The sequence below is a fragment of the Triticum aestivum genome, chromosome 5D (genome assembly GCF_018294505.1).
Source record: "Triticum aestivum cultivar Chinese Spring chromosome 5D, IWGSC CS RefSeq v2.1, whole genome shotgun sequence".
In the NCBI taxonomy this organism is placed as follows: Eukaryota; Viridiplantae; Streptophyta; class Magnoliopsida; order Poales; family Poaceae; genus Triticum; species Triticum aestivum.
This window is the reverse complement of record NC_057808.1, coordinates 348,937,379-348,959,771: the sequence shown is the minus strand read 5'-3', so window position 1 is coordinate 348,959,771 and position 22,393 is coordinate 348,937,379. Positions and strand designations below refer to the sequence as shown.

The 22,393-nt window shown below is 44.0% G+C and overlaps 2 protein-coding genes and 1 long non-coding RNA gene across 3 annotated transcripts; all 3 read left to right on the top strand.

The window, feature by feature from the left end:
* Positions 1 to 2,203: 2,203 nt before the first annotated feature.
* Positions 2,204 to 8,940, top strand: LOC123120598 (probable cadmium/zinc-transporting ATPase HMA1, chloroplastic). Its single transcript, XM_044540602.1, has 3 exons — positions 2,204 to 2,804; positions 8,652 to 8,816; positions 8,902 to 8,940. The coding sequence occupies exons 1-3, from the start codon at positions 2,334 to 2,336 to the stop codon at positions 8,938 to 8,940; spliced, it is 675 nt and encodes a 224-aa protein (XP_044396537.1). The 5' UTR covers positions 2,204 to 2,333.
* A 1,069-nt stretch (positions 8,941 to 10,009) lies between these two features.
* On the top strand, positions 10,010 to 11,249 carry LOC123121674 (uncharacterized). The gene is made up of 3 exons (XR_006459820.1): positions 10,010 to 10,219; positions 10,831 to 11,018; positions 11,106 to 11,249. It is a non-coding gene; the product is annotated as an uncharacterized lncRNA (long non-coding RNA).
* A 6,561-nt stretch (positions 11,250 to 17,810) lies between these two features.
* On the top strand, positions 17,811 to 19,364 carry LOC123121673 (NAD(P)H-quinone oxidoreductase subunit L, chloroplastic). The gene is made up of 5 exons (XM_044541687.1): positions 17,811 to 18,116; positions 18,199 to 18,273; positions 18,394 to 18,504; positions 18,597 to 18,691; positions 19,020 to 19,364. The coding sequence occupies exons 1-5, from the start codon at positions 17,967 to 17,969 to the stop codon at positions 19,165 to 19,167; spliced, it is 579 nt and encodes a 192-aa protein (XP_044397622.1). The 5' UTR covers positions 17,811 to 17,966; the 3' UTR covers positions 19,168 to 19,364.
* The last annotated feature ends 3,029 nt before the right edge of the window (positions 19,365 to 22,393 follow it).

Below are 22,393 nucleotides of genomic sequence, written 5' to 3'. Positions count from 1 at the left end.
TCGATGCTGCGATGGGCTGCGAGGTTCCAAATCATTCTTGGTTGATGTTCTGGCAATGCCACGTGCATGTCCAGGGCATACAATCAATGGATCGAAGCATCCTCGGACAAAGAATCGCTAAAAATATTTCCCACAAGCTCTTCATCTAGACAAATCCAACATGCAATGAGCAAATTGAGTGCATAAATGAACAAAAACACAAAAAAGGGGAAAGTTTAACCTTTGGGACAATTCGTCGAACTCTTTGTCGATGGAGAGAGGTGAGAGTGGCCGTGACCGACATTAGTACATTGTTGACACTGCCAAAGACGAAGATGATAATGAGGGAGGCATGGACACTGCCAAGAACTGATTCCAGCCCCGTCGTGATGTACATGCCGCCAAGGAAGCATGCGGCGGCTCGGCTCCAACGTGGAGGATTGATTGTGTGGGAACGGGATGGACGCCGGTAGCTCGCACACGGGTCGGCTAGGCCTTTTGCTCCTTTGGCGGATGTGTTCCCATGGAACCATGGTGCCATGGTGGTGTTCGGTGCGGCGGCGAAGGGCAGTGGCAGTGATTCTGGTGGCGGGGCTGACCGATGGGCGAGGAGAAGGTGGGGGAGTCGGCAAGGTCGCGGTGGGGGAGAGGAGGGCAGGGGTCGTCATGGACAGCATGGAGGGTTGGCTAGTCATCGATGTGGAGGTGGGCAGCGGAGGACGGTAAGAATAGAGCGTGCGCGTCATCAGAGGAGAGAGAATGTTTAGGGACATTTAAAATTCTTGGTCAAATTTGAGCAAGGATTGATGGTCGAGGAGCTTTTCCTAAAAAATAGGAGTTATAGGATTTGATGGGAGGGCTAGAAGGGTTCAACTTCTCAAACATTAATTTTTTTAGGAAGTTTGGGTTTGGGGAAAGGGCTAGAAATGCTCTAAAAGGGTGCATATTTTACACATTTCTGTATGTATGTGGTTGATGTGGCGTATGATGCATGTCTAGCATGTTGTATCAAGATGGAAGGGGTTTTCTTGTCTAGACTTTCTTGTGTTTTGCCTCCTCACTTCTACATATCCGAATAGCACTGACCGACCAAATATAGTCATTCCTCATGTGCGAGTGGCCGTCAGTGTCTCCTATCAGTGATGACTTTGTCCGTTAGTGCTCGATATCATAAGGGCTCCAACTGGAGTCTTATTACTAACCGACCATAGTTTACTATCTTATTAGTGATGTAAATTATGCCCGACAGCAAAAGGCTGCACTGTTGGCATTCTAATAGGACTACGGCTAGCAGTGCAACCCCAACTTCATAGTCATATAAATCACTGCATCACATACAAATATCCTCAATACTCCATTTCATATGCATATATATAAAATCTTTTATATTATCTATAGTCGGGCTCCTCAAATGTCCTTTATATGTTCGTGCGGACATTCCGGTCACAAAATCTCGACCCAGCCACACCCCTCATACCGGCCCTATATATCCGGACCGATCGACCGACACTCCTCATATCCAGCTCATATCTGAGGCGGATATGGGAAGGCCCAGACGTGCGTCCACCACGTTGGACTGGCGTGCGGGACGCGCGCGGAAAACCGTCCAAACCCAGCGGTTACTATTTCCGTCCTGGTTTATTAGTCCTCATTGTATTCCGTGCCAAATTTTGCCATAAATTTAACTAACCAAATGTTCATGCATGTCACCAAAAATTATATCATTGAAAAATATGTTCAAATACGAATCCAACGATATAATTTTTATTGACATGCATTAATATTTTCAATACACCGGCGTGACATTTCTCTCGCACTGTACAAAACACTCTTTAAAAAAAGATTTTTGTACAGTACACAGGTAATGTCATGACAGCAACGAGATGAATCATGTCTTCATGTTTGCCAAAATATGCAAAGTATACTGAGCTAAGCACAAACAGAAAGCAACACCAATTACTTTATCATCTTGCCTAGCAGAAACATCCACCCAAACATTCCATTCCAGGTAACAAAATAGTCGCTCCCAACAGAACCAAGAGGCATTTCCCCTCCCAACAAATGATAAATAGCCAAGCTTAGCCAACGCGATTTGGAGCATTGCACAACATACTGTTTCGCTGCCACTTCAGCTTGGAAAAACAGCCGTCCAATTCATACATCAACACGGTGACGACACCATGAGCCCCATCCCGGGCCGTGATCATCTTGTTCGCAGCTTCCCCACTCTCCACACGACCCGGCACAAAAGCGCCATGGACCAGTCCTCTTCCTGAGAGAGCCCACCACCACGGCCGCCGCAGCCCGCCTTGCCGGCGCCATCCCCGGCCGTCTGCTCCGCGACGCCACGCGCAATGCAGTTCCTCGCGGCTTCAGCCCCCTCGTCCGCCGCGCCGCGGCTCCAGCTCTCCGCCCGCCTCTCGAGGCCCCGTCCCTTCGCGCACCTCCGCCGCCGCTGCGCTCCCCATCTCCCATCCAAGCCGCTGCCCCTGGCATCCGTGTCTCGGGTCCTACTCCCGCGGGCACGGCGCTCCCTGGCCTTCACGCCCCGCGCCCACAGCAACCACCACGGGCACGGGCACGGGCACTGCCATTGCCACCACGGGGCGAACGTGCATGGGGGAGGCGGGGGCGCGACGGTCATGCGGTTGGCGAGGGCGATCGGGTGGGCCGACGTCGCCGACGCGCTGCGGGATCACCTGCAGGCCTGCTGCATCTCCCTCGGTCTCCTCCTGATCGCCGCCGCCTGCCCACACGTGGCGCCGCTCAACTCCGTCGGGCGTCTGCAGGCCGCGCTCATCGCCGTCGCCTTCCCTCTTGTCGGGGTAATGCACTCTGCCAGCTCGTTACTCCAGTTATTCTCTCGAGAATACCTGTTAGTTTTGATTTATTGCTAACTACTTCCTCCGTTTCAAAATTCTTGTCTTATATTTGTTTAGATACGGATGTATCTAATATTAAAACGTGACTTGATACATCTGTATTTATACAAATCTAAGACAAGAATTTTAGGACAAAGGGAGTACTCTACTTCTTTCGTTCTAAAATAATTAGAGTTTTATGATTGTCCTAAGTTAAAAAACAAGCTTGATCAAATCTACAGAAATGCCCTCTCCATAAAGAGATATAAGAGTATTTAGATTACTAAGTAGGGTTCAGGTCATTGCCCTGAACACTAAATAAAACAGACATATCCTTCTACTAATACGATTGGCATGAGATTTTATAAACTCGCCCAGGTCTAGGGCCTGTCACTCAGGTCCCAAAGCCTAATGGGCAAAACTCCATCGAAAGCGGGTATCGAGACAAGTGAAGATAATATGGGTCCCAGGCTTCGGGACGCAACAAAAAGACACATCATCACTAGGCCAATATCGTTTTGCCATCTTCGTCCTCAAGGAAGGCGATCCCACGGAAGCTACCATACGGTAATTTTTATCGATGAAAAGAGACGCTTACCACAAGATTGGGTGCAACAGCAAAGGGCACGATATGGTAGCTCCCGTGGGATATGACAGAGCATACCAACGAGTAAAATCTCCTTGTGCTTTGGGCCCCCATAGTAGCAACAAAGAGTGTGCTAAACTATTGGCAGGGGTAGAAACTGCTGCGGTCTCTGCTCGACGGGTGAGTCTTGCAGTCAAGCTCCCTTCTGCCTTTGCACTCGAGGACCAATGTCCGTCTGGCCCGAGGAAACCTTTGCACGCCTCCGTTACCTTTTGGGAGGCCTAGATATGTTTCTTTCTCTTGTTTGAGAGAGCTTTTGTGTTGAAAATATTCTTACTATTATTGTATTATCTTATTTATAGTGAAACAAGTTGAGAAGAGGTTGTAAGATGATCATCTCATGGCTATTGGGAACGAATCAAATCAGATGGTTCTATTTCTCAACCTTTCTGACTTGCTCCTACGGAACCAAGGTTGAAAGGATTGAAAAAGTCAGTCATTCACAACCACTGATGAAGGATTCCTCGAAAAGTTAAGGATTAGTAGTGTTTTTGCTAATCTATGATTAACCTCCTTTCATAATACTCCCTACCCCAGGGGAAGTCGAATCCCCGCTGCCTCCTTGAAAGAGAGATGTCCTGAAGCACTAGACGATAGGGGCATCACTAGACGATAGGGCCATATACAACCGCTCATGATTATACTATAATTATAGTATGAGCAGTTTTTTGGAATTGTCAATATACTCGAAAAGTATAAATAGATCCAAAGCAAAGAGTTTTTCCAACTTTTCTGTTATGTTTTCATCTAGGATTTTTTTAGTTGATCGTTATAGATTAATTCTCCGTGCTTCATTTAGTGTTCAGACCAAAAATGCATCCATCCCGCAATAAGTCATAAAATTCTCTAAAAATATAGAGAAAGTTTCAAAAACAAAGAACAAAAGTGAATCAATTTAGTAGAAAAGTACTCTATCAGATTCGAACCAACGACTTACGTCTTAGCACGAGATTACTCTACCACTAATTTAAAAAGCCCTTTAATCCACTTTTTTAAAGATCTCGAAAACTTTGAATTTGAATTGAAGAATTTGATTATTCAATATTCGATTGGAGTGGATTCACAATAATGAAAAAAAATTATGATATGAGTTTTTTATTTCATAATCATTATCATTTCTAATTTCATTTTTATTCCCAGAGTAAATAAAATTGCTAATTCTGATTAGAAAAAAAGAATAAATATCAAGCGTTATAGTATAATTTTGAATACTATAAAAAAGTAAGACGGGAGGTGGGGGAGATAAAAACTTTTGGATATATTGATTCGGATGATAAGCTCATGAGCTTGGTCTTACTTCACCCTAAACGAAAGAAGACTTCCATATCCAAGTTTAGCTCAGACGTAGCTGCCTTCTTTTTGGGCTCGCGATTTCCTAAGAATTGAGTTAGTCAAGTCCACTATTTCGTATACACGAAAAAGGTATGGTAGGACAAGTGCAGGACCGATTCCCCATAATAGGTTAGATCGCGCCAATATCAATTCTTTTTATTCCAAGGCGAAGATTGAACGAATCAAATCAGATGGTTCTATTTCTCAACCTTTCTGACTTGCTCCTACGGAACCAAGGTCGAAAGGATTGAAAAAGTCAGTCATTCACAACCACTGATGAAGGATTCCTCGAAAAGTTAAGCCAAGAATGTGAGACCATTAACACGGTTAAAGCTAAACTGCTTGAAGTCCAGGCAAAAAGAGGTCCAAAGCATACGGCTTTCTAGATGTATATGACGATCTCTAGACAGATGGATCTTATATGAATCATATGATGAAGTACCACATGAGTGGATACATAGGAAAGGAATCCAAATCTGCCGAATCGCTCATGTTATGATCTTCTACATCCTAGGTCTCTGCGTTCCGTCATCTGGCTTATGTTCTTCATGTAGCATTTAGATCGAATGACTCTATGAAATTACGTCGATACTTCCACATATTATGGGTAACGTAGGAGACATCCCTATTTTCCCCCGGGGGTCTTAATTACCACTGCTTAGCTTTCAATTTGCCTCTGACCATCAAATTAAATGTGAATAACCCGTCCTCCTCTCTTTGAAACAAGGGGCGCTTCCGGTTCTGTGCGTGCTTCAAACAATTTTGTCAACCGACGAAGTAATGTCACTCGACTATTATCAACCTGACTGCAATCTTTTTCAGTCGGTAAGGATTGCACCAGAGCACCTTCTACTTCTAATAGGCCATGAACTATAGATAGAGAAGAATCATTCTGAGCGAGTACATAAGAAGCGATCCACTTTTTTTCATCGGTTCCAGGGGAAGACCAAAGATCTTGCGCGGCAGGTCCGCCAGATTCCCTCATTTCACCAATTCGTACTAAATAGCGAGCTAACGAATCCCCTTCTTTTTGCCATTGGACTTTCCAATCAAATTGGTTGTAAGACTCATAAGGATCTACTTTACGAAGATCCCATTGTATTCCAGAAGCTCGTAACATCGGTCCCGATAGTTGTTGATGTTTATATTGGTCAATCATAAAATAGAAATAAGAAAAGAATTTATATTTATTCCGATCAAACTTCCTCCCTATTAACCTGGAAGTTCTTTTCAGATACAAGAAAATGATTAAGTTCTAGAGCCAAAGATCGTAATTCTCGAACGAGCACTCGAAAAGATTCTGGAGGATCCTCATGATTAGGTAATGAATTTCGTCGACTCGAAGGGTTGCCATTAGTGTTTCTTGACTCTTTTTTCGGAAGCAAGGGGAAAAATAATGCCTAAATTCTAAACGAAAGTAGAAGTTCAAGGCCTACCATGCCCCCATTAACACAGCAGTAGATATGGGTCCTTTGAGAATACGCCTCCTCAACGACCAATGGTTAACAGCGGTTCTGTGGATCCGCCTCTTCAGGAAAATGAATATCTCCGGAAAATATTTTGAGTTTCGTACGGCTTTTTTTTCTCTTCACTCGGACCAGTCCGCCTAGTCGACTTCTTGTATTTTTTGTGAGAAAAAAACGGACAAGGCCGACAGATTTACCTGATGTAAAGAAGATCCTAAAAGTCTCTGATTAGTCGACTCTCTCCATTTAACACTTTCCTCTCTCTCCTTTTTTCCACTGACTCATCTCGAACGAGGAAAAGGATCCCTTCGAAAGAATTGACCGAGGAGCCGTATGAGGTGAAAATCTCATGTACGGTTCTGTAAAGGGACAGTAAGGGTGACTTATCTGTCGACTTTTCCACTATCAACCGATCATGATTTTCCTACCCTCAGGGGGAAAGTAAAGGCCCTTCCCCCTTTGGAAGGCTGTGGGCGAGGAGGGATTCGAACCCCCGACACCGTGGTTCGTAGCCACGTGCTCTAATCCTCTGAGCTATAGGCCCAGCTGTCTCCACTGGATCTCTTCCCGGGGGTACCCCTTCATTTCAGGTTAAGAAGATGGGAAAGCGCCTTTCTCTCTATAAGAACAGTGCATTCCGAGGTGTGAAGTGGGAGAGAGGGGATGTGATGATTGAGGTTTTGAATAAGACGACCTTTGCATTTTAGATTTGGATCTTTTTCTTATTCACGAATATGATATTTTTTGGACATTTCTAATAATAGCAAGCCTTATTCCTATTTTGGCATTTTCGATTTCAGGACTTTTAGCCCCGGTTAGTGAAGGACCAGAGAAGCTTTCTAGTTATGAATCGGGTATAGAACCCATGGGAGGGGCTTGGGTACAATTCCGAATACGCTATTATATGTTTGCGCTCGTTTTTGTTGTTTTTGATGTGGAAACCGTCTTTCTATACCCTTGGGCAATGAGTTTCGACGTATTGGGTGTATCCGTTTTTATCGAAGCTTTGATTTTCGTGCTTATCTTAGTTGTTGGTTTAGTTTATGCATGGCGAAAAGGAGCCTTGGAATGGTCTTAACTGAATATTTAGACAAAAAAAAAGAAGGAAAAGATTCTATTGTGAGGATCCTCCAGAATCTTTTCGAGTGCTCGTTCGAGAACTACGATCTTTGGCTCTAGAACTGAATCATTTCCTTGTATCTGAAAAGAACTTTCAGGTTAATAGGGAGGACGTTTGATCGGAAGTAGCATTAATCAAATTTGCTTTTTCTCGTTCTATCTCAGATGCGGATGCGGATGGGAACGACTCCGGCTAATAAAACACAATGGTCAGGTTGTAAAAATATGTTACTTTCTGTCAAATTTAGACACTTAGGGTTACAAAGGGGAATTTACTCATAAAGTTAATAAAATACAATGTTTGCTCGAGATGCGGATGGGAACGACTCCGGCTGGGTGAGGTGGATGGATTGTTCAAGTTGCGGTACGCTGAAGATGGATCGAGAGGAGCTTGACAGGAATGATGAATTGAGAACGAGGTCGACTGAATAACAAATTGGTTGTGAGGAGAGAAAGCAACCTAGACCCTAAACCCTATGCTCTCATACCATGCGAGGAACTTGACTTGTATATTCCAGGGGCTCAAGGCCAATATATACAGTACATGTGTTGTATAAGGATACCAAAAGCAGCTGTAATACATATCTAACATAATATATCCCAGGCAGTTGACACACTGAGTTTATGATTCATAGGGCAGTGTTACATCACTCTGTTGGGAAGGACAAGGACCTCCCAAAAGTTGTTCTACAAAGCTTCGAGTCCTTACCTGGTAGAGGAGTTTTTGCTACCTTAAGCATCACAAAGCTAATGTGTACATCCGCAATATATTTCAACCAGCAAAGTCATCTTGAATCATTAGATATATTAAGCAAAGATTTTCTGTTGTTCTATGGGATTTCGTATATTTGATTTCAACAATGAACAGGAATTCATTTCTGTACAGAAATAACTTTTTAATAAAATGGAAGTAGGAAACTCTCCTACTGTTCTGGAGTAAATAAAAAACAATGAACAGCGAGGGTTAGTTTTTATATCCTTACGTGTTTATTCCATCTCAATTATTCGAGAAACAGAAGGAAAACAATTGTAAAATATGTTTTCTTTGCTCGAAAGTTAATTTTGACAATATTAAGAGATTAAGAAAGAACCAGATATAGCACACCTATCTTCATGCTCTTTGAAGCTGACTGTTTTCATTGAATGATGCATTGAAGACTAGCAGTTGTTTTGTTTAATCAGTTTTGAGTATTGGGAAGATTTGGACCTTTAATTCTCAGCTTGGTCTCTGATATACCTGTGTTACAGGCAACAAACAATGAAAACAAACTCTCTACGGCCGCTATCGGTTCTGTGGAATATATTTCTTCGCTATACAGATCAAATGGTGAATGTGAGCAGGTACAAGAGGCAATAAAAAGTTCTGCTTATGGTCCTGAATTTGTCCAAGCTGCTCTATTAATGGATAAAAAGGTGAGGTAAATTAGAGTAGAACCTTCTCATTTCACAGCATGCTTCTCCCCGTTTATTTCGATATCCTTTTTATGTTGTTGCGCAGATATTTCTCTTCATGTTTGATGGAAGCATTCATGTATAACTAGGGAAATTATAAATAAATTCTGTCTTTATCATTAATCTAAGGTGGATTGGAGTCCAGGCTGTCAAATGCTGATAAGCTGTCTTAATTAAAAATGGATTATATTGCAGACTTCCACATGCTCATAAGTTTTGTTACTTCAGTAATAATTTGTGACGTGTGAATGCTCTTATGCTTGTCGCTTGCTGGTTTGCTGACATTTAGGCTGCATCTTCAGTTGATATTATATTAACTAATAGAGCAAAGTGAAAACTAAAACATAAATCAGATCAAGTTTGAAATATACAAAAGCACTGCTAGTCTGTAGTGGTGTACACAAGTTTGAGTATATTGTTAGTGCATGGAGTAGGAAACCTAAGACATACAGTGGTATGTACAGGCATGCTTTCAAGGTACATTTCATGGAAAATGTAGCTGAAATTAAATCAGCTAATTCCGTTGTATACTGTGTGGAGATGGGATTTTTTTAGTTAATTTAAGATAAAATTGGGATTACTTATCTGGCCATTTAGTTTCGTTGACCTTTCGTGGCCTCAGTAATTAAATCACTCATGTCCCACAATTCAGGTTGGACACTTGAACCACAAAAGCTGCCCAGATGGCCAAACATTTGGTCCATCTGCTATGGATAGCCTGTCTGTTTTGTACCCTTCCGTTCACAATTATAAGATGTTTTGGGTATTTTAATATAGACCACATACGGACTGAAATGAGTGAACAAACACACTAAAATGTGTCTATATACATCTGATTCAAATAAAACTTAGAACATCTTATATTTGTGAACTGAGGGGTACCTTCTTTAGGTCTTTGGCCCTGATAAATTTTTAATCCTAATGTGACTGCGTTTGGCCTGACTTGGAAAATAGAGTCCGGACCTATGCTTGCAGTTTCAACAGCAGTCTTGCTTTATTGGCAAGAAGCTCCACTTGACCACTTAGTATCATATTTCTGCCAGTTTCTTCTGTCAACATACATTCAAATGTGTCATTACCATATAAAATGTAGGTTATGTAAGAACTACCCTCCAACGCATTATTTATTCGCTGATTGATTTTTTTCCAGATGACCCTTTTCCACTTCGAGGATGAACCCCGTCCTGGTGCCTGTGAAGTTATATCCACCTTAAGAGAGAAAGCAAAACTTCGCATCATGATGCTCACTGGAGATCATGAATCAAGTGCTCTGAGAGTTGCTAAAGCTGTTTGTATTGATGAAGTGCACTGCTGTTTGAAGCCAGAGGACAAACTGAATAAAGTAAAGGCAGTTTCAAGGCGAGGTAGTTCATATCTTCTTTTATTGTGAACCGAAGCTCAGTATCCCATTACTACCAGATTTCAGTTCTGCAATTATATCGGATTCTTTTAGTTTTCTCATATGTTATTTAATTGCCAATATATCTGTCCATAATTTAATCACAGCTGTTGCTTTCTACAAATGTTTGCCATTGTGCTGGCTCTCCATGATTCAATCCAATAATTCTAACTGTTCTTCGAACTTCAGATTACTACTATTGTGATGTTAGGTAAAACCTACCAGCTACGACCTCAGCATCTTCTGCCCATAACAGAACATTTGTTGTGTATAACTGAATTGTTAATATATCTTTGAAACATTGTGCACTTCTTCAATTATGCATCGTTAGAGCTTCTCTTCTGCCAGCCAATTTGATTAGTAAGCAGTGTGTGGGATTCACTTTGCTCCCTTGTTACCGAAAAAGGCTTTCGCCCCGCTTTATAAATAAAGCAAACCGCCCAGAGCACACATACAAGGTCTAGTGCAAAACACACACACCCAAGACACACAAAGAGATCCAAAAGTATTGCTGTGGGATTCACTTTGCTCCCTTGTTGGTGAGGGAAGTTACATTTCGTCCGTATTTGTTTCCAGGTGGGAGTTTAATAATGGTCGGCGATGGTATAAATGACGCGCCAGCTCTTGCAGCTGCAACTGTCGGTGTCGTTCTAGCTCAACGTGCCAGTGCAACAGCAGTAGCTGCTGCAGATGTTCTGTTATAGCAGGATGATATCTGCGGGGTGCCATTTTGTATCGCTAAAGCTCGTCAAACAACTTCACTGGTATTGTCACTTATGGGCATCACTGCAAAACACATTAACTTGAGATATAATGTTACTGGTTCTTACACTTTAGGTTCATCCTTACAGGTCAAGCAAAGTGTAGGGCTTGCCCTAACTTGTATCCTTCTTGCTGCGCTTTCTTCTGTCTTGGGATTTCTTCCTCTTTGGTTGACGGTGAGTTTGTTCCTCCATGCAGTATGCTGCCTTGCTAATACACCTGTGGTTCAATGAATTTTGACGACTGATTGATCTAGTGACCATATCCTAACATTGGTAGAGGATGAATCAAAATTGTAGAGCTAAAAGCTGAAGAAATTTATATTGACAGTGAAACGCTACAAAAAAATAAATTTGGACGAGCATCATCGATAATGTTGTTATGCTGTGAAGAAAATCAGTAAAGCTAGACTAGGCCGTAGGTTTAATTTGTGTTGTTGGAAACTTTGGTAGTTCCATTTGAAATAATGCTACCACCGGATATGTGATCTGTGCCTGAGCAAAAAATAAAATAAAAATAAAATGCAGGTTCTTGTTCATGAAGGAGGAACCCTTCTTGTTTGCTTGAACTCGATACGAGCCCTCAATGCCCCTACATGGTCTTTGGCAGACGAGATCCGACAACTAGTTGATGGCCTGAGGAAGTATATCTCGGCAAAGTTGAGCAGCTCCTCAAATTAGGCAGCTAATACTGCCCCGTTGTAGGTTTTTGCAGCGACAAATATCTACATGAACCGTTGGAATTTAGGTGGAGGGGCTGTGGGCCTAATATTTGTAGGCTGTACTCAGCTCACCACCATGTAAGTAAATAAACAATGCTGATCATACTGTAACTAAACATCTGATCAGGCTTGTTCGATCCCCCGTAAATATTTTACTCGTGGAGTTAAGACACTGCTTGGTCCTTGAATTATTGTCCGTGTCTCGGTTTAGGTCTTGAACTATAATACTCCCTCCGTTTCTAAATATAAGTCTTTTTATAGATTTCAATACGGACTACATACGGATGTATATAGACATAGTTTAGAGTATAGTTTCACTTATTTTGCTTCGTATGTAGTCTATATTGAAATCTCTAAGAAGACTTATACTCCCGAGAAAGGTGTTTTGGAGGCCGAACTCCATGGAGGCCTTTATTTTTGAAAAATTCAAATTCAAACTTCTATGGTTCAAAAAATTCTGAAAATAAATATGCGTGTATGTAAGGATGTAACTCACATGTGTGTAAAAATTCATGATGAAATATCTTCAGTTGCGACCTGTACAAAAAAGACAAATTCATGACCTGGGAGGATGAATAGTATCATGTGTTAAACAACTCTAGATTTGTCTTTTTTGCACAACCCTTATTTCAATGTATTTTGAACTGAAAATTTACACACATGTGTGTTATGCCTTCATATATATCTGTAATCTGTAAAAAAAAATTAGAATTTTCTGAAATGTAAAAGTATGAATTTTAGTGAAATTTCAAATTTGCACTTGGAGGCCTCGCTGGAGCCCGAGCTCCAAAAGGGATTTCGTATACTCCCTCCATTTCTAAATGTAAGTCTTTTTAAAAGTTTCAATATTGACTACATATAAAGTAAAATAAGTAAATATATATTTTAAAATACGTCCATATACATCCGTATTTAGTCATTTCTACCGTAGACGAAAAGCAAAAAAAGCAAAACAAGAGGGAATCGAAGGACGGAAATGGAGTACCCATTGACTTCGAAGTATCATCATGCCGCTCAAGTGTTCGTCCCCTCCCCAGAGCACGTCGCGCCTGCGCACCGGCCGCCTGGACCCGTCAATCGGGGCACGGATCATGGCCGGCAGCGCCTTCCATCGGTAATTGTAGCGACACCGGCAGCGGCAGCCTCTGACATGACCTCCACGCCTGTGGTTTGACACACCAACTTGGCAAAAGTTTCTTCCTTCTTTTCCCCGGTCTATTTGTGCCTGGGCTGCCAGCCCCCGTCATGATTCATGCCTCTTCCTTTGTCCAGGATTAGTCAGCCTGTTCAATTCACATGAGCCATGATCCATTTTATCGAACGTTACCAGGGTTGGATCTTACTCGTTTGCTGAACCGAACCATGGCAAGTAAAACGAGGCAAAAATAATTTGAACCGACGGTAGCATCTACAACGCTGCATAACCAGCCCAAACGTCCCGACAAACTGCTCACTGTCTAGACTGAAAAAAGCCACCCAATTAGGTTCCTCATACGCACCCCAAATGCCTGAGCTGTCTGGCAACCTCCATACCCAATCCATATGTGAGACGAATATGGGGAGGTCCGGACGCGGACAACGCCGCCATGTCGGACCGGCCCAGTATGGCCCACATTGTCCCCACCATCGTCCCCATAAAACCCCCAGCCGGTCGTCCGAACCCTAGTCAAACCCCACTCGCTCAAGTCCTCTCTCCCTCTCCGCTCCCCTCCCTTCTCCTCCTCTCCCTCTCCCCAATCTTTCCCGTCCCCTCCGCCATGGCCGAAAGCGGAGCCGAGAGCGGCTCCAACAATATTAACTGGGCTAAGCCGGCTACCGACTCGTCAAGCTCGTCTGGGCCGGACGAGGGGGAGCTCGTGCTCCGCATTGCTCTTCGTTGCACGTGGACGGACCTGGACGGGAGCTCCTCCTCACGACATCGCCGGTGGCCAAGGTCGGCAACTGCAACTCCGTGGCGCCCCGACACCTTCCTACGCGGTCTGCGTTCCCCGACAAGGTGGCAGGGCGCTCAACGACACCCGGCACAGCTAGCAGCTGCTCCTCCTGGGTGCCGCTGGGTTCTAGTGCCCGCATCGCCGAGCCCACCACCGCAGACAGCAGATGAAGACGGAGGGGCGCTTATTGTCAAGCCATGAAGAAGGCGGCGCAGGTTGCATCAAAGCCGCTACGGCTGCGGGTCCTCCAGATCTAACCAGAGCCGTTGCCACTCGCCTCCAACGACGGTGAGGCACTCCATGATGCAATTCACAGCTCCAACACATCGGTGGAGACGGATGCCCGCCGTCGGTAGCGTGAAAATACATCGGCGCTCCGCATGGCGCTCGAGGAGCCCGAAAGGTTAGCGATGCAGAACCACAAAATCTATCAACAAAAATCTTTCCTCTAAACAACCCCTATGTTTTTCTAGCGGCGCTTGGTTCCAAAGATTGTTCTGACTTTCTACCATAATGTTCTAACTTTGGGTGCTAGTGCCCGCACCGCCGAGCCCACTGCCGCAACAACAACAGGTGGAGACGGAGGGGCGCTTATTGTCACGCCACGAAGAAGGCGGCGCAGGTTGCATCAAAGCCGCTACGGCTGCGAGTCCTCCAGATCTGAATCGGAGTCGTTGCTGCTCGCCTCCAACGACGGTGAGGCACTCCATGACGCAATTCGCAGCTCCAACACATCGGTGGAGATGGACGCCCGCCGACGGTAGCGTGAAAATGCATCGGCGCTTCGCATGGCGCTCGAGGAGCCCGAAAGGTTAGCGATGCAGAACCACAAAATCTAACGACGAAAACCTTTCCTCGAAACAACCCCTATGTTTTTCTAGCGGTGCCTGGTTCCAAAGATTGTTCTGACTTCCCACCATAAAAAAGATTGTTCTAGCTTTGCTTGGCTACAACGTCTAATAGGCGGAGGAGACATGAGAGACATAATGCCATCCTCTTGATCCCCATAGCAAATGGTACAAGCACACCAAATCCTTTACTGCACAGTTGGACGCGGATCCATAGTCAACCCACCTATCCAAATAAGAACAACCCAATAGACATCAACAACCACCACCATCCTAGGTCGTTGATCATTTGGGCCTCGCCTTGATGCTAGGGCCTGCGAGCGATGGCACACAACTAGATCTAGCACAGTGACAAAGCAAGAGTGGAAGAAGTGCAAGAGGAGGAAGTGAGTTGATGGTGGAAGAGAGAGGACTGTGCACAGAGGTGGAAGGATGTGGCATGAAGGGAGTTCCATCGAATAAAGTACAAACTAGGGGATGTCGTGTTCATGCGGCCTAGTATATATTTCTAACAAGGGTAATGCTTTCTTGATCAAGCTTTTATAAATAATCTAAGTTTGAGTTAAATAGAAAAAAATCGACAAACTTATGGGCGACCCTACGCGTGGGCCGACTGATAATTAGAAAAGATCCGCCACCTCGCTGAACATTAGATGGAAATGCTAATGGCCGTTTGATTAGCCATGCATGTAAGCAGCTATCCCGTTACAACAAGAGTGGTGTTGCAGAAGGCCTTCTGCAACAAGATGCTTGCTGCAATCATCTCAAAGCATTTTTCTTTCTTCTGAACTATTTTTGCAACAAAGGCAATGTTGCAGAAAATAGTTGCAACAAAAGATGTGTTGCAGAATACATTGTTAACCGTTTTCTACAGTAATTTTTGTATGAGAGCTCGTGTTACAGAAAATATTTTGCAACAACGGACATGTTGCAGAGATTATTCTAGTGGTAGTTGCGTGCATCTCGGCGGAGAAGCTCGCTGGAGAAGCTTGTCGGCATGCTTGCCGGTTCTAAGCGCCGGTGGAGACGGACGGAGCAACACAAGTAGGCGATAGCTCGACGAGGGAGCTCGGTCTCTCTGGTTGCACACCTTGCAACAACATGCAGCTCACCAGAGAAAACTCGCCGGCGAGCGCCGATGGCGACAATCGGTGGTGGTAGTCGAAGCAGCACAGGGAGGCGGTGACTCGACGGGATCTTAAGGCAGTCCGAGCAGCGTGGGGAGACAGTGGAATCAACGAGAGCTCGGGAGACGTCTCTCAAGAATCCAGATCCTACAACAAAGCCGTTGTTGCGAGAGAGAGAGAGAGAGATTGCAACAACGGGACAGTTGTAGAAACTAGTGGTGGTGGCCACAGAGCACATGGCGTGCAGCGGACGCGAGCCTGCAATCCGCAGGGTGATTTATAGCATTTCCCTAATCTTATATGGTTATTCCACACATCCAATTTAAATAAAAACACTTATAAGACATCTTGTATCTAAAAATCTATACCTGCTAATGAGGTAAGGTGTGTTTCTTCAATTTTTTAATCTTTTCATCGTCAAAAACATTTTTTTTCTAACAGAGATGTTACTAAATTTTTGCACGTCCATATGCTAGAAAAGAAGAAAAGTTTTTTTTTCAGAATTGGTTATGTGGGCCCCACGTGCTGTAGCCATGCTAAGCTAGCCCACTTATTTTCCTACTCATGTAGCTGGAAAATCCTATTTGCTTCCTGATACGACAAATAGTTGGAGCTTCGCACAAGGCGGCCAAGACTGGGCCAGCCTGTTTTTCTTTTTTTCCGTGTTCTGTTTCTATTTTTTTTTCTGTTCCTTTCTCTTTCTCTTTTCTGTTTCTTTTTTCTTATTTCCCTTCCAAATTCATTATTATTTTTTACTTTTTTGTAAATTTAATTTTTTCAAAAAAACCTTTAGAATATAAAAAACATCAAGGTTTTCAAAAATCTTCAGAGTTCCAAAATTTTGTTCCCATATTAAAAAATGATTGGTTAAATTTTTGTTTTGTTCCAAAATGTGTTCAAAGTTTTAAAAATGTTTCCATTTTTCCAAAAATATTTGTGCTTTCTAAAATTGTTCGACAGTTTCAAAATAAAATTGCATTTTAGAAAATGTTCCAAATTCTAAAAATATTCTTGTTTCCGTGACATGCCCATAAATTTAAAACAATTTTTGTGTTTAAAAACCATTTTCTAAAATAGTTCTGAATGTCGAAAACATGTTCCCGTTTTAAAAAGAGGTTCACAAATTAAAAAAAATCATGTTTTATAAAGGGTTCATGTTTTCAAAAAATGTTTCTGAATTAAATCTCCCCGTTTCAAATTGTGTTCGTCTTTCCCAAAAATGAACGGAATTAAAAAAAAAAGGTATTTCAAGATTGTTCACGTTTCCAAGAATATTTAGCAAAAGTAAAAAAAACAAAAAGTATTTCGAATCTGACGCTGTAGTATGATCTTAAACATTCGCGCTGGCCATTGGTTAGAATGATCCGTTTGTTCGAGTGTTTAGCAACACGTGGTTGAGTTTTTTAGGTTGTGAGTTTGATCCTTCAACTCATCCTTTTGTGGATTTTTACTCGCGCTTTGCAGATACAGGTCGTTTTGGTGCCTGCCCAGACGCGAATGTGCGTCCCACACGCTATTTGATGATAAAAGAGAATGCGATGGCCGGCTATAACCGAAAGAAATCGTGGGCACGTGCCAATAAAAGAGAATATGCTGGTTTGGTCTAGTTAAGAAAAACTGTGGGCACTTGAGCGCAAAATTAATTAAAGAGAGTAAACTCTGGTAAAGAAGAGACTGCCTGGTTATACGCCGATTCGGCTAATGAAATTGGATTTGTGCGCCGCAAGGAGTAACCCATCCAATTTCGCCGTCGTAGGAGAGAGTTCGAACCAACCATGCTTCAAAGATCGCCGCGCAACCACCAAATGAGGAGGCAGCCATCCCTTGACACGGAGGCGAACCTGGAGAAAACAAAGGTACGAGTTGGTGGTCGCCGCCACGCCGACCAACCCTATCACTATCAAGATCTCGCTGGTCAAACATAACAAGCGAGAAGACCGCAACTTCTCGCTCTGTCGCCCCACTACGGCGAAGACCTTTTTGATGAACACATCAATTATCTCTCCTGTTGCTTCTCGCAAAAAAAAAAATCTCATGTTGCGACGCATGTGCTAGTTATTACTATAGGTAAACAATAGACAGTCATAGAAGGGCGACAGGACACAAATTCCAAAGATTGTCCCAATGTTGTTTTCCAAAGTAAAATAGACGAACGAGGCATCCGTCACCGAGTGGCGTCCACTGGATCCCCATCCAACGGTGCGGGCACGTCAAATCCTTCACTGCCAGACAGTTGGACGCCGGTCCTTAGCCACCCCCGCCTACCCATCCAGATAAGGCGCCACGGCCACCTGCCGTCCAAAGCTGTTGCCTGCCACCAATGGAGACCACCGCCTCATGGCGCCTCCTCCCGGCTGCGTCCTCGCCGCGTCCCTCCCTGCTTCAAGCCAGACGGCAGGCGACCTTCCCTTCGTCTCTTCAACAGCCGGCGATCTCCAAGTCCAGGATCCTCTGCCTTCTCCATGACAAGGTCTCAGCTAACCACAGCTTCACACATATGTATTTCCGAGTTGTGGCATCTGATCCGCCTTCTTTCTTGATTGCTTGCGTAGCCTGCCCCTACCGCCCAGAGCTCGCAGCTGCAGAAGCTGGCCTCCGTGTTGCAGTGCGGCGCCGTCTGGGCAGCAGTATGGACGGACACCTTTAAAATTTCATTTGATCTTGAACGAATCACATACATGCATATGGATATTAATCAGTGATCGCGCTGCGGCGAATTCGTATGTGTTTCGTGTCCATGCGTGCAGGTGCAGGCCCCGGCTGCTCTGGCGACGGTGAGCGGGGAGGAGGACCTCGACCTCCTGGGGATCCTGCCGCCGGTGGCCGCGATCGCCTTCGTCTACCTCTTCGTTGCTCCCGTACGTGAGGCTAGCTGCTTGTTCTGACCCGATTTGGGGAAGAGTAACGGGTGGTTAACTGATTGTGTTCCGGCGGTGTGGCGTGCGTGCAGCCGATTATCATGAACTGGATGAGGCTGAGGTGGTTCAAGCGCAAGTTCGTCGAGACGTACCTGCAGTTCATGTTCACTTACCTCTTCTTCCCCGGGTGAGTCGGTGCCTTTCAACAGCTAGCTGCGGCTTAATTAGTGCGTTTACAAATAAATAAAAACAATCAAGGCAAGCTCGATATACTACTGTCGAGGTAATCACACTTACTATTGCTTTATATATAAAACGGGACGAAAGCCTGTTTCAAAAAGTAATCGCGCGTACAGTATTATGCGGCACCTAGCTAGTTCAGTTGAGAATCTGGTGCGACAGTACGTACACCTATTTATTTTTCTTTCGAAAGGGAAGTATATATCACTAGAAATTAAGTAGTCTTCTATACCCTCGATGATATCATCAGCTGAATTCAGCATCTATTCGTGCAGTTTGATGCTGTGGGCACCGTTCGTCAATTTCAGAAAGTTCCCAAGGGATAAAACCATGAAGTACCCTTGGTCAAAACCCAAGGAAGGCACCCCGCTGTTCAAGGACAGATACCCACAAATTGACTCCTTCAGAGAGAAGTACTACTAGTATATACGTACTGTAACAAATGCAGATATGGATGATCAGGAGCGACGTTTCTTTTACAGATTGACGTGCCTCTGTAATATATATTTTTCACATGTTCTATTTGGACGCCCCAAGCATATTCTAGGGCCCGCCATGAGCCCGTAAAGGAAAATCTAGGGGAATGGTCATAATCATCATTGGACGTGTTTGGTTGCTCACACCGTTTTTGGCCTCTTCCACTCGTGGCCCTCGAAGCCAGGCGGGGAATGCAGGCTCTGGGTCATGTTTTGCCACTTGTTTTGTTATCCAGAAATTCCAGTCTGCATGAGGGCATCAATGCTCCCCAGTGTTTGGTTGCCCGCGTTTCGGGATTTTGGCCTGGGTGATGCAGATCGTTGTGGTTGGTTGCACATTTTTGACCTGTTGTGATTACCATGCACCCCCTATGTGGTGAGTTTACCGGTTACCACTGTTATCATCGCATTGTACTTATGATCATACACAATTAGGATAACAAACATACAACAATGACAGATTGGGCGAATATTATGAAGTCGTTCAACCTACTTAACTCGATATGACCAGCGCCCCCTTGTCTACCCCATGCCTGCTCTTCTCTTTGACTATGAACTTGGAGTAATAATCATCTACCTCCTCTCTAGTCTCAAACCCTCTATGACAACTATTCATGTAACGGTTCACTTACTCATGGCAAGTCTGTCATGAACTGTAGACTCCTGAAACCCTCCTTGAGTACACCACACACTACTTAATCAACAAAGGCAGAAGAATAAAATATCAACATGGAGAACAAGCAATCATATGGCAGATAAGGCTGAGTTTCTGACAAAATTAGGGCATGACTAAATTCAACGTCTTTCAGTGCCTACAATGGTTAGCATCAATAATTGCAATGCGGACAAGAACAATGCATCACTGCAATGGTAAATATGAGGGGAAACAATGTTGAGCATGCATCGCTGGGCAAGACTTGAATGATCTTCACTGCATGTGTTTTTTTTGGGGGGGGGGGGGCATGTTGTCACGTGGAAGGGGAAAGCTGATACAAGATATGAGAACTACAATGTGTACAACCAACCCTCATACAAACGATCGCCCTGATACATGGAATGCGCAACAGTGAAATCATGAAGCTCAAAACACTACCACAAAACATGCATCTATCATACTACGTATGACCAAGATAACATCTAATCTACAACGTCCGCACATAAATGCATGAAATAGACGTGCAAAACATGTCATACTAGCACATAAGCATCAATCTACCACAACACCATCAACATCATCATTGTCGACAAGCAAAGCGTACCGACCATGAAGCAATACTTGCAAAACCTATCGTACTATCTTCATATATACTCAGACCTACCACATGCTCAAAGGTCTAAGCTAAAAAAAACTAGATTTTGATGTTACTTAAACACATTAGAGGAGCGAAGGAGGCAGAAAACAACTCGAAGAAGAAGACGAAGAAGGCTTGCTGCCGCCAACCACCACCTACCAAAGAAGATGGTGCCACTTACCTGCTCATCGGTGAGGAATCTTCTCGGTATGGAGAGTTCGAGGGGGGGGGGGGTTGGAATGGCGGCATGGGTTTTCGCGGTGAGCCGAAAGGAGGGCAAATAGGGTAAAGGTTTTGGTGGGCGATAAACATTCTCACGTCGCCTTTTGCGGATACGCGCAAGCTCATGCGATCTCCTCGCTCGCACGCACTCGGCACCGCATCCCCCCTTCGTGCATCCGATGAGGTTGCCTCTGCGGAAACATCTGATTTGGCATTCATTCGGGGCCAGCCTCTGGACCGCTTTGAGTTTCATGCGGGCCACTTTCTCCATGGAGCTCAGGTAACTAAACGGCCCAAATTTGCCCCCAGCCTACATGGATGTCTTGCGAGCAACCAAATATGCTCGAAGTTAGATTCCTTCATGCTTGAGAGAATGTTGTGTGTAATGGTGAAATGGTCATGGTTTTTAATTAAAACTATAATTTTGTGTTTAGGACATGGGCTTACCATGGTCGGCCCCGGATTTGTAAACTCTATACCCAGCCCAAAGCACATGAACAATGTCGTTTTAAATCATCAATATACTAAAGATAGCAGTTGAGTAGGGGTCATCAAGTCGACCATTATAAAACCCATGCCTAAGCCCATGAGAGACCGTAGCAATGCTCACCTACCGTGTCTTGCATAGTGGGTTGCCCTATCAACCTTCCCCAACTGGTTTTGGGAACCTTTTAAGGACTGGTTTGAACCAATATAAGAACATTCCTTGTGCACTTTTAGGAAGATTCTGTCCAATTTTTCACTTTATTTTCTGTTATGTTTTTTCTATCAGTTTTCTTTTAGTTTATTATTTTTTTATTTTTCTTTTCATCTTTCCTTTTCCTTTTTTTATTTTTTCTATAAATATGTGTAGACTTTCCAAATACGTGTTGAACATGTTACTTATGTAGATTGAATATTTCGAATACAGATTGAACATTTTCTAAATAAATGTTGAACATTTATCCTAATACATGTGCACTGCCGCCCACCACCCTATCCATGGGTTTACAATCCGACCCATGCTAATATCCATTAGGTACCCATTGGGTCTAATCCATTTTGTATGATTATGCATCAGTGCAATAATTAAATATACACAATAAATTAATGCATTGTACATTTACATAATTATATTATGATACATAGACAATATTAGTGTTGGGAACGTAGTATTTTAAAAAAATTCCTACGACCACACAAGATCTATCTAGGAGAAGCATAGCTACGAGCGGGGAGAGTGTGTCCACGTACCCTCGTAGACCGAAAGCGGAAGTCTTAAGTAACGCGGTTGATGTAGTCGAACGTCTTCGCGATCCAACCGATCCAAGTACCGAACGTATGGCACCTCCGCGTTCAGCACGCACGTTCAGCTCGATGACGTCCCTCGAGATCTTGATCCAGTTGAGGCCGAGGGAGAGTTCCGTCAGCACGATGACGTGGCGACGGTGATGATGAAGTTACCGGCTCAGGGCTTCGCCTAAGCACTACGACGATATGACCGAGGTGGGCACCGCACATGGCTAAAAGATCAACTTGTGTGTTCTAGGGTGCCCCCCTGTCCCCGTATATAAAGGAGGGAGGGGGAGGCCGGCCGGCCCTAGCTAGGCGCGTCGGGAGAAGGGGAATCCTACTAGGACTCCAAGTCCTAGTAGGTTTCCACCTAAAGAAGGGGGAAGG

Coding starts and splice junctions, on each gene's coding strand:
- LOC123120598 (XM_044540602.1), top strand. CDS start 2,334: ATGCAGTTCCTCGCGGCTTCAGCCCCCTCGTCCGCCGCGCCGCGGCTC. Junction 2,805..8,651: donor TCGCCTTCCCTCTTGTCGGG/GTAATGCACTCT, acceptor CCTGTGTTACAG/GCAACAAACAATGAAAACAA. Junction 8,817..8,901: donor CTCTATTAATGGATAAAAAG/GTGAGGTAAATT, acceptor GTTGTTGCGCAG/ATATTTCTCTTCATGTTTGA.
- LOC123121673 (XM_044541687.1), top strand. CDS start 17,967: ATGGAGACCACCGCCTCATGGCGCCTCCTCCCGGCTGCGTCCTCGCCG. Junction 18,274..18,393: donor GCGGCGCCGTCTGGGCAGCA/GTATGGACGGAC, acceptor CCATGCGTGCAG/GTGCAGGCCCCGGCTGCTCT. Junction 18,505..18,596: donor TCTACCTCTTCGTTGCTCCC/GTACGTGAGGCT, acceptor GCGTGCGTGCAG/CCGATTATCATGAACTGGAT.